Source organism: Suricata suricatta, chromosome 6, assembly GCF_006229205.1.
Source record: "Suricata suricatta isolate VVHF042 chromosome 6, meerkat_22Aug2017_6uvM2_HiC, whole genome shotgun sequence".
NCBI classification, from domain to species: domain Eukaryota; kingdom Metazoa; phylum Chordata; class Mammalia; order Carnivora; family Herpestidae; genus Suricata; species Suricata suricatta.
Window position 1 is genome coordinate 131226293 of NC_043705.1, and position 15252 is coordinate 131241544.

At 34.6% G+C, this 15252-nt stretch overlaps 1 protein-coding gene across 1 annotated transcript in view; it reads left to right on the forward strand.

The window, feature by feature from the left end:
* The window catches only part of CDH12 (cadherin 12), a 254478-nt gene that overhangs the window by 149492 nt on the left and 89734 nt on the right, over positions 1–15252 (forward strand). The window contains exon 3 of the mRNA XM_029941059.1: positions 10096–10215. Within this exon, the coding sequence (XP_029796919.1) occupies positions 10096–10215 (120 nt within the window). The remainder of the gene's footprint in view (positions 1–10095; positions 10216–15252) is intronic.

The following is a 15252-nucleotide window of genomic DNA, read 5'->3' on the forward strand; positions in this document are numbered from 1 at the left end:
TGTTGAGTAGGAAATTGTTGCCATTGAGGTCAAGGAGGTTGTTTCCTACTTTCTCCTTGAGGGCTTTGATGGTTTCTTGTCTCACATTCAGGTCCTTCAGCCATTTTGAGTTGATTTTTATGTATGGTGTAAGAAAGTGGTCTAGTTTCATTCTTCTGCATGTTGCTGTCCAGTTTTCCCAGCATCACTAAAGAGGCATTCTTTTCTCCATTGGATACTCTTTCCTGCTTTGTCAAAAATTAATTGGCCGTACATTTGTGGGCCCAGTTCTGGGTTCTCTATATTCCATTGGTCTACGTATCTGTTTTTGTGCCAATACCATACTGTCTTAATGATGACAGCTTCGTAGTAGAGGCTAAAGTCTGGGATTGTGATGCTTCTCATTTTGGTTTTCTTCTTCAATATTACTTTAGCTATTCGGGGTCTTTTGTGGTTCCATACGAATTTGAGGATAACTTGTTCTAGCTTTGAGAAGAATGCTGGTGCAAGTTTGATGGGGATGGCATTGAATGTGTCGATTGCTTTGGGTAGTAATGACATTTTCACAGTGTTTAATCTTCTGATCCATGAGCATGGAATGTTTTTCCATTTCTTGGTGCCTTCTTCAATCTCTTTCATAAGTCTTCTATAGTTTTCATCATATATGTCTTTTATATCGTTGGTTAGGTTTACTCCTAGGTATTTTATGGTTTTTCATGCAACTTTGAACGGGATCAGTTTCTTTTTTTTTAAATAGTTTATTGTCAAATTGGTTTCCATACAACACCCAGTGCTCTTCCCCGTAAGTGCCCTCCTCCATCACCACCACCTCTTTTCTCCCCTCCCACTTCCCCTTCAACTCTCAGTTCATTTTCAGTATTCAATAGTCTCTCAAATTTTGCATCCCTCTCTCTACCCTCAGTTCATTTTCAGTAATCAATAGTCTCTTAAGTTTTGCATCCCTCTCTCTCCTCGGGATCAGTTTCTTGATTTCTCTTTCCACTGTTTCATTATTGCTGCATAGGAATGCAATCGATTTCTGTATATTGATTTTGTACCCTGCAACTTTACTGAATTCATTGATCAGTTCTAGAAGGTTTCTGGTGGAGTCTGCCAGTTTTCCATGTAGAGTATCATGTCATCTGCAAAAAGTGAAAGTTTGACTTTGTTGCCAATTCTGATGCCTTTTATTTCCTTTTGTTGTCCAATTGCTGATGCTAAAACTTCCGGCACTATGTTAAACAACAGTGGTTAGAGTGAACACCCTTGTCATGCTCCTGATCTCAGGGGGAAGGCTCTCAGTTTTTCCCCATTGAGGATGACATTAGCTGTGGCCTTTTCATAAACTGCTTTTATAATATTTAGGCAAGTTCCTTCAATTCCACCTTTCTCAAGGGTTTTTATTAAGAAAGGTGCTGTATTTTGTCAAATGCTTTTTCTGCATGTATCAACAGGATCATATGGTTCTTATCTTTTCTTTTGTTAATGTGATGTATCACATTGGTGGATTTGTGAATATTGAACCAGCCCTGTAACCCAGGAATGAATCCCACTTGATCATGATGGATAATTCTTTTTATATGCTGTTGAATTCAATTTGCCAGGTTCGTGTTGAGTATTTTTGCATCTGTATTCATTAAGGATATTGGTCTATGGTTCTCTTTTTTTTGCTAGGTCTTTGTCTGGTTTGGGGATCAAGGTGATGCTGGCTTCGTAGAATGAGTTTGGAAGTTTTCCTTCTATTTCTATTTTTTGGAATAGTTTGAGAAGAATGGGTATTAGCTCTGCTTTAAATGTCTGGTAGAATTCCCCTGGGAAGCCATCTGGCTCTGGGCTCTTATTCGTTGGGAGATTTTTGATGATAGATTCAATTTCTTCACTGGATATCAGTCAATACATGCTTTCTATCTCTTCCCGTTTGAATTTTTGTAGCATGTGCATTTAGGAATTTGTCCATTTCTTCTGTGTTGTCCAGTTTGTTGGCATATAGTTTTTCATAGTAATCTCTAATAATTGCTTGTATTTCTAATGGATTGGTTGTAATAGATCCTTCTTCATTCATGAGTTTGTCTATCTGGGTGTTCTCTCTTTCCTTCTAAGTAGCCTGGCTAGAAGTTTATCAATTTTCTTTATTTTTTCAAAGAACCAACTCTTGATTTCATTGATCTGCTCGACTGTTTATTTGGATTGTATATTGTTTATTTCTGTCCTGATCTTTATTATTTATTTTCTTCTGCTGGGTTTGGGGTGCTCTTGCTGCTCCCCTTCTAGTTCCAGTAGGTGCTCTGTTAGATTTTGAATTTGTGCTTTTTCTAGTTTGTTGAAATAGGCCTGGATTGCAATATACTTTCCTCTTAGGACTGCCTTTGCTGCATCCCAGAGTTTTTGGATTGTTGTATTTTCATTTTCATTTGTTACCATATGTTTTTTAATTTCTTTTCTAATTGTCTGATTAGCCCAATTCTTTAGTAGGGTGGTTTTTAACCTCCTAATTTTGGGGAGGGGCGGTTTCCAGACTTTTTCCTGTGGTTAATTTCAAGTTTCATAGCATTGTGATCTGAAAGTGTGCATGGTATGATCTCTATTTGTTTATACTTATGGAGGGCTGCTTTATGCCCCAGTATGTGATCTATCTTGGAGAGTGTGCCATGTGCACTCAGAAAGAAAGTGTATTTCCTAACTTCAGGATGCAGAGTTCTAAATATATCTATCAATTCCATCTGTTCCAATGTGTCGTTCAGGTCCATTGTTTCTTTAGTGATTTTCTGTCTGGTTGATCTATCCATTGCTGTCAGTGGATTATTAAAGTCCCCTGCAATTAACACATTCTTATCAATAAGATTGTTTCTGTCTGTGATTAGTTACTTTATGTATTTGGGCGCTCCTGAATTTGACACATAGATGTTTATAATTGTTAGCTCTTCCTGACAGAGACACCCTGTAATTATTTTATAATGTCCTTCTTCATCTCTTATTACTGCCTTTATTTTAAAGTCCAGTTTGTCTGATATAAGTATGGCTACTCCGGCTTTCTTTTGGCTTCCAGTTGCCTGATAGATATTTCTCCATCCCTTAACTTTCCTCCTAAAGATACCTTCAGGTATCATATCTTACATTCAGTGTTATTATTTAAAAATGCGGGTTTAGTTTCATTGTGTTCTCCGTAGAATTAATGTTTATATTGGTGTGTCTGGCACCTTGTATTCTTTGCAACATTTCCCTCACAGAGTCCCTCTTAGGATTTCTTGTAGGGCTGGTTTGGTGGTCATGAATTCTCTCAACTTTTGTTTATTTGGGAACACCTTTATCTTTCCTTCTATTTTGAATGGCAGGCTTGCTGGATAAATTATTCTTGATTGCATGTTTTTGTTTTTTTTCTGTTCATCACACTGAAGATTTCCTGCCGTTCTTGGCCTGCCAAGTTTCATTAGATAGGTCTGTAACCACTCTGATAGGTTTGTCTTTGTTCGAGAGGACCCTTTTATCCCTAGCTGCTTTCAGAATTCTCTTTATCTTTATATTTTGCCAGTTTTACTATGATATGTTGTGCTGAAGGTCGATTCAAATTACATCTTAAGGGGATTCTTTGTGCCTCTTGAATTTGAATGTCTATTACTTTCCCCAGATTTGGGAACTTCCTAGTTATAATTTGGTCTAGTATCCATTCAGGGCCTTTTTCTCTTTCATCCTCTTCTGGAATTTCTATGAAACAGATGTTGTTCCATTTGATTGTAGCACTCAGGTCTTGAATTCTCCTTTCCTACTCCTGGATCAATTTCTTTCTTTCTTTCTTTCTTTCTTTCTTTCTTTCTTTCTTTCTTTCTTTCTTTTTTTTGGGCTTCCTCTTTTGCTATACCGTGTCTTCTAATTCACCTATTCTTCTCTCTGCCTCTTCAGTCCTTGAGGTGGCTGCCTCCATTTTATTATTCACCTCATTTATAGCCTTTTATTTAACTCATCACACCTATTTTCAAAGCCCGTATCCATTGTCTCAGTTGCATCTCTGATGCTTTTTTTCAACCCCAGCGATTAATTTTATGGCAATTTTTTAAAATTCTTCTTCAGTTATGTTGTTTAGATCTGTTTTGAGCAGTTCTGTGGCTGTCACTTCTTCCTTCCTAGAGATTCTTCAGGGGAGAGTTCTTTCATTTTGTCATTTTGACTAGTCTTCTGTCTCTTGCCAGTTTTAAAAAGCTCTCTGTGCACTGTGCACAGAGACTTATTGATTTTCCAGGGTCTGTCATTTTGGGAAATATTTTTTTTGGTGGTGTCTCTCAGTTTCTCTTATTGTGCCTTTGATTATTTTATTTCCCTACTCAATGATATATGGGACTCGCTGTCATGCACCTTTTGGCTTGTTTTTGGGGTAGCCCTGAAAAGGAAAACAGACAGACAAACACACAGGGAACAGAAGCATGCAAACACATAGAGAAATCAAACAAATAAACCAATTAAAAGGGGGAAAGGAAGAAAAGAAAAGGGAGAGGAAAGAGAAGAAAAGAAAAGAAGATAAAATAAAGGGGGCCAGGATAACAAAGGACAATGGACAGTCTAAAAGTGTATAACCAGTTGAAGGGAGAATAAGGATGAGATAAGGGAGAATATATCTGGATTGGAAGAGGAAAAAAAAGAGAGAGAAAGGAAAAAGGAAAATGAGTATAAATTAAAAAAAATAAAAAAGTAAAAAAAGTAATAATAATAAAAAATAAATACAAAAAAAAAAAGCAGCAGATCCCCCTCGTGGATAGGTATGGTTTGGTGTATGTAGGTCTCAGGGGCTGTTCTTGGAGGCCCCACCTTGGTGGTTGTGGAGGATGAATGGCGGCACCTCAAGCTCTGAAGCTGGGAAGGAACAGAGAGAGAGAATGGGAGATACAGAATCTGAAGCAGGCTCCAGGTTCTGAGCTGTTATTATAGAACCTCACATAGGGCTTGAACTCATGGACTACGAGATAATGACATGAACTAAAGTCCAATGCTTAACCAACTGAGCCACCACCCACACCCGTAAATTAGACTTTCTGATGGATGCCCAGGAATTGGTACTCTCAGTAATCCTTGTAAAAGCTTTATATGCAGCTCTTGTTGAAGATAAAGAGGAAAAAGGAGCCATTTACAGCTTTAAAGGGAAAACATGGGAAGAGAACCCATAGAAGGAAGCCAAGTGCTCATGAGTAGTACAGTGAGATCTAATGTAAAATTGATTAAAGACCCAGCTACTTTAAAGACTAAACTCACCTGCTATGCATCTATGCTTAATTTTACTTTATAATTAAGCCTAGATTTAGCATATTTCATGTTTCAATATGTTATAATATCCTATTTTTTTGTTGGATCATTTACACGTGTGTGCCCATGCACACATACCATACACGTGCTCTCTAAATTGATTATATTAACCTTTCTGCTTTACATTTCTCTGCTGCTTAATGCCTTTCTGATGTAATAAAATGTACATTTGCTTTCCAATTTTATTTGGAAAGAAATTCCAGTGTATTTATCATTCTGTACCTTTCTAACTGGAATTGTATTATATCTTGGTTACAATGCAATGTATACATAAAGCAAGAGCTGAAAGAAACCTGTATGTCTATCTTGATATATTTTGTCCCTTTATTACTATTTATGCTTTAATTCTGAGAAGGGTTAAAATTATTCAGCAGAAAAAAAAACTGATTAGCTCCCCATGGGTGTGCATTTCATATGGTGGCTAAATCTTGCTTATGTGGTTATTTTTTTTAATGTAATGTCACTCATCTTGGTTCTGTTCTCTTAAATGAGAAGATGATATACTGTAGATATACAAGGCAAGTTAAACTCACAATGTAGTGTCAAAAAGTACTCTGCAGGCTATAACCAGCCACCAGATCACCCATGTAGAGGATGGTGTATATAGAATTTGTGTCTTTTGTGTGTACATATGAGTACTATATGTATCCAACTGATAAACATGTATTTGGGAATTATGTCATGACAGAATGGATACAAAAAGAATGAATATGGAAGAGTGGATGATGTAAAAGATTTTGTAGTCCTAGAAAAAGCAAAATGTATTGTGTTTCACAAAATTAAAATGTATTGAGGGTGATAGCAATACAGAGGAGTGGACACATGATCTCTGCTTGGGAGTAGAAGAACAACCATTCAAAAAGTGACAGTGGAACTGGGACATCCTGGGTGTGTAGGATTTTTCCAGATGGTGGAGACAAAAGTGTTACAGGTTTCAGGATCACTTGGGCAAGAATACGGAGCTATCAGACGAGATCGGGCGCGTTCAGGGTGGTATGGCCTAGACGAATACAGAGCTATCAAAGAGCCTCAGCTGCACAGTAACTACGTCTGTACAGGCAGGGCACAGAAGCCTTGGCAGCACAGTCAGAAATTAATCTACGGTAGGGGGGAGGGCAGCGGTTAGGTGGCTCAATTTGTTAAGTGACCCACTCTTGGTTTTGGTTACGGTCATAATCTTATGGTTCATGAGATCAAGCCCTGTGTCGGGCTCTGCACTGACAGTGTGAAGCTTGCGTGGGATTCTTTCTTCTACTCTCTTCCTCTCTCTCTCTCTTTCTCTCAAAATACATAAATAAGCTTAAGAAGATATGTATATAAAGAAATCAAGCTACAGGGATTTTGACGCTCATTCTTATTCTGATTCATAACATGCCAATGAGTTTAAGTGATTTTTCTTTCAATAGGTATAGAAACCGATTAGGACTTAAAATTTTTTTAATTAATTTATTCTTAAAATGTTTTTAAATTTTATTTTTGAGAAAGAGAGAGAGAGAAAAAGAGAGCATAAACAGGGAAGGGCCAGAGAGAGAGAGGTGGACATAGGATTCGAAGCAAATTCCACACTGACAGCAGAGAGCCTGAGGGCTGGCTCAAACTCACAAACCCAAGATCATGACCTTAGCCAAAGTCAAAACCATTACCACAGGGATTCATCACTGGCATATAACATCCAGTGCGCAAAACAAATGCACTCCTTAATCCCCATTGTTAAATAAGTAAATAAACTGGTGAATACATGCTCATAACTTTGAGAGAAATCATTAGAAATAATTAAACCACTCTGGGTTTCTGTGTATATGAGACATATGTATGAATTCTCAAATTGGAATTACTATGTCAAATACCATGTCATTTGTTAGTGTTTTCAACATAATTTGGAGAAAAAATTAACTAATTTAAGTTAATGTATGTAGGTAATGTAGCACTGTTTAAGAATTTTATTTCACTTAGAATATTATAAATATATGAGTGTTTGTTGGGAAAAAACTGAGATCATATCATATTAAACTCTGAATTTACTATATGGAACTAATTTTTCAAATACATTTTGAACACATACATACATATACACAAAAATTATATCCAAATTGGTTCTCATATGAACTCTTACCAGTGTTCAGGTATTGTAGTGAAACTCTTACTTAGTTGTATTTTATATCAAAAGGACTGCTCCTAATTGCTGTTCTTTCTTTGTGATAATTCTATATCTCTCACTTTCTCTGTCCCTTGCTCCACTATATATTTGTGCATATATATGATATTAACATATATATTACATATATATACGTTGAGTGACTGCTTAAAATTTAACTATTACTATCAAATAAATTTTTTACTATTAGCTTTAATTGGTTTTAAAAATTACATGAATCAATTTACTACTAATCAGACCAGTCTTATACGGGAAGTTGAAGTGTACAATTTAGTGATTCGACACTTCTATACACTACCCAGTCCTCATTACAAGTGCCCTCCTTAACCCCCATCACCTACTTAACCCATCCACTTACACACCTTCCCTCTGTTAACCATCAGTTTGTTCTCTATAATTAAGAGTCTGTTTCTTGGTTTACTTCTTTTTCTCTTTTATACCCCTATGCTCACTTGTTTTGTTTCATAAATTCCACATATGAGTGAAATCATATGGTGTTTGTCTTTCTCTAACTGATCTATTTCACTTAGCATAATGCTCTCTCTCCATCCAGTCAATGCAAATGGCAAGATTTCATTCTTTTTTATAGCTGAGTAATATTTCAGTGTGTGTGTGTGTGTGTGTGTGTGTGTGTGTGTGTGTGTGCATGTGTGTGTGTGTATCACATATTTGCATTCATCAGTTGATGGACTTTAGGCAGTTTTCACAATTTGGCTATTGTAGATAATACTATAACCATATGCTCAATAATAAAGACAAAGATGAATAATATAGTGCCCTCTCTTTTACAGTTTTGTTTTTAATATTAATATGAACCTTCACTAAGTATGCAGAAAAATATTTCCCTCCAAAAGTAGTATTAAGTGGCTTGTTAAAATTTTTTTAAAATTTAAACTTCAATACTTAAAGGAGTGAGTTAATAAATATTCCCATAAAAGGAAGATAATATCTTATTCATTTTTGTGTTTCTTATTGAGCATATGGTGTGAACTAGGTACAAATTTATTAATTCATGGCTAAATATTTCTAAGCAGATATAATAACCTTTCTTCAAAATATCCTCAGAGAAGAACAACCCACATTCTTTTAAGTACCACATTTGTACCTAAGAATGGGAAATTATTTAATGTTTGTAGATTGTGTCCATATTGCACATGTGTAATACAGTAATAGCAAAGATCCAGGTGATAACAGGAAAATCACTGTGTAACAGAAGGGAAAAAAGAGAGGAATTTAGTCTTGCACCTGTTGTTTCTAACAACATAAGTGAGAATATAGTTTCAATGAATCTTTAATATAGGTCTTCAATGCTTAATTGCCAAATAATTATTAATGATGCTGCAAATATTGATAATGATGATCATGCTGATGATGGTGGATGATAAGAGATATATGTTATCACTCTTGAATCTCAGAAAAGTTTGTGTACTTTCCTTCCAGAAGTTTCCCGGGAAAGACTGTTGAATTAATTCTATAATTCATCGCTTGACATACCTAGCATTCACCAAAGTATTCTTAAGATAAAGCATTTGGTATCAAATGACTGCTGAAAGTTATCATTTTTAAATGTTTTGACCATCCTAACAAACAGGTAGAGAGGAAGAGATGTTTCATTCATGCAAGTAAAATTTTAAGATTTAGTTTGTCCCAGTTTTGTACAGCCTTAAAGAAAAATTCTGAATGAAGAGCTGAATGGAAAAGAGAAACCTTCTTTTTTTTTTTTCTTTCAGAATTGGGCAGTTAGTTTGAAAGCCTCCAAGAATAGGAACATTCTGTCCATTTTATAACTTTGGATGTACATATCACTGTCTTTATGCTCAGGAGAGATTTCCTTCTATCCATCACCAACATATTGATTTTATTTATATCAACCTTGATAATTTTGATTTTACTTTGTTCTCAACTAGTATAGTAATATTGAATAGGACATTATGATATAGTCCAAAAGATTGTGGAGAAAGACTTAACTATGACTATGAAATATAAGATGAAAATACAGGGAAAAAAAACTCCCTTTAAAGTCTTAGTCCACAAGTAGTCAAAAATGAGAATCAATGCACATAATTTGGATTGTGTTTAATGTTTCCCTTTGACACCAAATCCTTAGCTTAATTCAGTCTTGACGCCTCAAGGTGCTCCGGTAGTCTTAATTGCAATCATTTTTGGTTGTTCAATTTCTCAAATACTCTGTCCTAACTTAAAGTGTTCCTCATGCTAATACATAGTCATTGATTTTAAATAGCAACTCACGTTACTTGAAGCCTCTACAGTTCAGTAAGCCTTCAAACCTTTTAGCTTGTCTATTGATAACCTAATCATGAAATTAAAGCATCTATAGTAAGCAGATGAGCTAATGTAAGCGGTGTCATGCTTTCTTTGGTGCACAGATCAATAAAGCTATCATGAAGACTTTCAGTTCAATCATCTTGCTACTGGAAATGAACATAGCTTTTAAAATAGTTTTTAAAAATATGTATTATTTGCACTAACAGCTGTACTGTTGGCCACCATTTTGGTTATTGTAGTTACATCATTTCCAGTGACAACATCATATATTCAGAGAATCACTGAGTAATGCCAATCCCAAAGGAAAATGGAGTCCAGCAGATAAATGACATGCCCTTGAGCTCTGTAAAACAAAGATGCTAGAGTCATACTGTCTTATTTTCCAGGTGCATATGTGCTCCAGGTCAAGGCCACCGACGCAGATGACCCGACCTATGGAAACAGTGCCAGAGTCGTTTATAGCATTCTTCAGGGACAACCTTATTTCTCTATTGATCCCAAGACAGGTAAATTTTTTATTGGAGACAACATTATCACCACCCCTTTCAAATATTTAAACTTTAATTAAATCTTGGCATGGGAAGTTACCTACTCTAAAAATGCAATAAAGATTCAGTGTGTACATTAAGCAAAAGGAGATAGGCTCTTACCTTGCTTCCATAGAACTATTTCCTCTCGAATGAATTTGGTGTAACTATAAGCCACCTCACATACATGTGTCAAGTCCCAATCCCAAGATAGCGATTCTCTATAAGTATTTTTTTTATACTTCAGAAGCATATTTGATTCTTCTGGAATTAAAATAGTTATTCTTTTCAAGTTTTCTTGATTGGGTTCAATTATAGTTAGTTTTGGGTCTTATCAACATGTGGTAAGATCATGGAGCTTCCACTGTTATATTTGCCAGAGGTTATGCATGAATGGTTGATTTGGATTAATATAGACTTATACTTCTAGCAGCAGAATGAAGAGGGTTGACAAACTTGAAACACCCAGATCACTAATTCTTCTGGTCAGTGCTTTTGAAGCTAGTCTCATTTTTAAGTCAAAACATTTGAATGGAACTTTTCAGAGCCAAATAAATAAGTATCTTTGGAAAGTATAGAAGGGGTAGGATATTATTTATTAGAAGATTTTGTACACCCTTGTAAATAAAATGAGGTCCTTTTGTTCTAGATTATCTGGTTTTTGAACAGTAGATACGTTTTTAAGGATATCTAGCCATGCTGACCAGTGATCAAAGTAGGTGTCCCATGTCACAGTTAAAATAGAACTGCATAATGACAGCTATTTTATGAACTCTTGTATGTTACATTATAATGTGTTGCATTTTGAATTCAATACTATTTATTACATTCGGTTAAAATAATGAAATGAACTATTAATATATTAGACTAATGGTGCTTCATAAATTTGTAAAGAACTATATCAATTTGAAACAAATTACTTTCAGATACTCTATATGCAAAGAGACTAAACATTTCAAAATTAACACTTCCCGATAAGTGTGTGCTAAACTCTGGAATGCCAAATAAATATAGGTTACTTAATAATTAGCCATGTTTTAGTGTAACCTAGAAACATAAAGTCAATTAAGTGGAAACAGAACCTGCAAAAACTTTCTGCAGCTGAACCTGCTTTTCTCTCATCTGTTCCTCTCCTCGTTAATCCCACAGAGGGATAGAAATCAGCAAAAAGTTATAGGAATAAGGTAGGCGTTTGCTCCCTTTTGTAAGCCCCCCAAAAAGAGTAATTTGTAATAGGACAGCTTCAATCTTTTGGGAAGGGAACATCAGTGCTGAAGAGAATCTAGAAAACGTTTAAAACATAAAAACACTTTTAGTTTGGAAAAAGGGTCAGAGACCACAAGCCAGAGATGTCAAATGTTAGGAGTGTATGCATGATGGAAAAATTGCACCAACAATGTAAGTTATTTTCTAGAAGGATGGCAATGAAGATAAGATATTTGGCAGTGTCAGTGTTAAAAAAAATTTAAACTGGGAAATCATATATATTTGTAGGAAAACAGGGAAACATTATTGAGGAAAGAACTTGGGGAAGTTGTTCATTGAAGTTAATGATGGGACAAAATTTCAGAAAGGTGAAGAAGGTTTAGACAACAGCCTCAATATTAGACACATACAGATGGAAAATTATCTAAAATATTATAAATCCTTTCATCAGATGAAAACATCATGGGTTATTTCTTCTTCGATGAGTACCCATATTTTCCAAATTTACATAATGGATAATCTAACTAGAAACTAGTGTAGGCAATGTATGTGTCTTAGATCTCTTCAGCTCAGAGTCAGAGGAGATGGACAAAAAAGAAAAGGAGGTTTATTGAGATTGGTGGGTGGAGCTTCGGTATTAGAATACACTTAATGAGTTGTAGTGATTATCTCTACAGATAGGCAGGTAATTTTATGTACTCAGAATAAGTGCAGCAAAAGAGAGATAAACTAATATTGGTGAAATAACTATAGATGCAGTCAATATCTAACTAAAAAGTAAGGTAATCATATAAAGATGAATTTAAGCATAGGGCATGGATTAAAAATAGAATTATTGTAGTCAAATTAATTAATACTAGACAGACAATAATTATATAAGTCAAACACACTCAGTCTCATTGGCTTTATTTGTTCAATATCAACTTTTTAGATGAATTCTAAAGCCTTCAGAAAGTATTTCCTTATAGGAGGTGTGTATATTCATAATATGTCTTTAATAACTATGTATTTATATTTTATGGAATGCTTATTATTTAGAACTAAAGGTGAAGGAATTCTGGCGTAAACAATGAAATAGATTTTTTGAAGCATTGATTTTCACTGGAGACAGAAGTCTTGATACTAACAATGCCCCGGACCACTAGACAGGAAAAGAGTAGATGAGGAAGCACTTCATTAATAGAATGATAACTAGTTCTTTATGCACAGAGGCCATTAAGAAGACGTTTTGTCAAATTTATCACCTTGTGGTACATAAGAGTAAATCAAAAATCAAGGATAATTGCAGTTTCTCAGAAATAGTCTCCATTTGTTACAGCCATATAGCTTCCTTTTATGATTCCTTTTGCTGTTATTAAATAAAAGGCATGAAAAACTAATATTATCTAAAATTTTCCACATTTGAGTATAGAATACACTTTAAAATAATTTTCTAAAGGAAGAGTCTCATCAGAACTTATTTATGAAGAGATAAATGTAACTATTTATTATTCATTTGGAATAAGAAAAAATTAAAAAATATTTCCTTAGTGATATTGCTTTTTGACAAACACTCCAAAGCATCTCTACCCAAGTGAATATAGCAAGCTTATTTATAAGCAATATAAATTGATGCAGACTATGAATTAAGCTCAGAAATAATAGTTCTCTTTAAAATTGGCTAATTTGGTAACACCTAGTTGGCTCAGTCAGTTGAGCGTCTGACTTTGGCTGAGGTCATGATCTCATGGTTCATGAATTTGAGTCCCACATCAGGCTCTATGCTGACAGCTCAGAACCTGGAGCCTGCTTCAGATTCTGGGTCTCTCTCTGCTCACAGTCTGTCAGTTTCTAAAAAATAATAAATAAATATTAAAAAATAAAATTATATAGGTTAATTTTGCATTTGGCTTACCTATGAAAATATTCACTATGAATTAAAATGTACATATATTCATATACCTCAAATGATTATTAAATATTAAAAAATTCAAATGTAGAGAAATCAATAAAATATTAAATAACATTGATATTCATTGTGTTTATTATTTATGAAACATTAAAGTGTTTGTCATATTAGTATGTATATTGTGTACATTTTTATACATTAGAAAAATATCTATAATCTGTAAAACATTAAACATAAACTTTATAATATTTTATCAAGGGCATGTATTTAGAATGCTAAGCATTTCTATAGCATTGATAATAGAATTACTTAGGAAGATAAACATAACTATAAGCAACCTCATGTCTTAATTTGCATTTAAAATTCTTTTAAAGTTTTTACATTGTTCCCTAAATGATTTCAAAAATTAATCTGAGTTGGGTAACTAATTATTGCTATTTTTTTGTATCATGTGGTGATGATATGTTGTATTTTTCCAAATAATCTGAGCCCTAATTTAGAAAGCATAATTATTTATTTCACTGCAATACTTTTTCAAACCTATAAACTTAAATTTTTTGTTGTGATAAAATGTACATTACATAAAATTTACCATGTTAACCATTTTAAGGGCAGCTGAATGGCATTAAGAATATCAGCATTGCTGTGCAACCATCACTACCATCCATTTCCAGAACTTTTCCATCAGTATCATCATTTATGGGCATTGCCAGAAACAATGTATATTTATAAGCTTTTATTTTATACATTTATATGTGCATTTATAGAATCCATATGAAAGCAATTGAGTGAGTCTTAGAGTTGAACACATGAGCTATATTTTTCCCTTTTATTCATCATTCTGATATTTCATGCTCTGTAATTGTGTCCTAGATTCTGTTTAGGGAAATCTGATAAGTGTTGCTGAGAGAATTGACACTTTCTTGAAATTTTTACTCTTTGTGCCTATTACCTTTTATTCAATAATTGTACTCTGCGAGCCTACATGTCCTAAGTGAAACTTCCTCACATATTCTGACTGATGTTTATTCTTTCAGGTCTTTAAAAACATGTTGGTGTTTTAAAGCCCCATAGTATTATCAGAGCATGGGTTAGACTATATTTTGAGCTAGTTCTTGATACTAGTATATAAATATTTACAACGTTTCATGGTTTGAAATGCCTTTGATATTTATTCAGAGTAATGTCTTTAAGGATTCAGACACTGAATTCAGGCACTGGGGTGCCTGATGGAAAAAAGATGGAGTCTCTTCTTTCTTCAAGGGCTAAATAGCAGTGTTTACCTACACAAAGTCATCATGCCTTTAATACTTTTTTGCATTAAGATGAAGTTTGATTGTAGACCTAGGGAGCAAGGAAAGCAATAGGTGGTGATAAATAAAAGGGAGAAAAATGTTTCATGGAAATAGACAACTATTAAGCAAATATGTCACATATTACCTATTCTGTAATATTTTTCATATGAGTAGTAAGACTATACATCTACAAATGCACCCCAGTGAATGGTCCCCCTGTATTCTGCATCACATCACTTCCCAAGAGCTCTATATGAACTTCACTTGCCTTATTTTAGAAATCATGGATTGCACACATCAGCAAGTAGAACTAAGAATGTTTGGCCTTGAAAGAAAAATACTCCAGGGACATGTGATACATGCCTTTAGGAAGTTGTAGAGCTTTTATGTAGGAGAGAAACTGGCTGTGTTCTGTGCTGCTTGAGAGGACACAGGAAGTGTCCTTCCTACTGGAAGTGTTAAAGTAGATGATGAGCAATGAGCTGCTGATGCTGGAGTTGACTATTTATTCATGTCATGCATGTTTTTATATAAGCCAATGGCTTCACAGGTGTTTTGCTATTTGGAGACCAAGATGAATCAAGTATATCCTCAAATGGATCCCCACCTACTGGGACAAGGTCATTA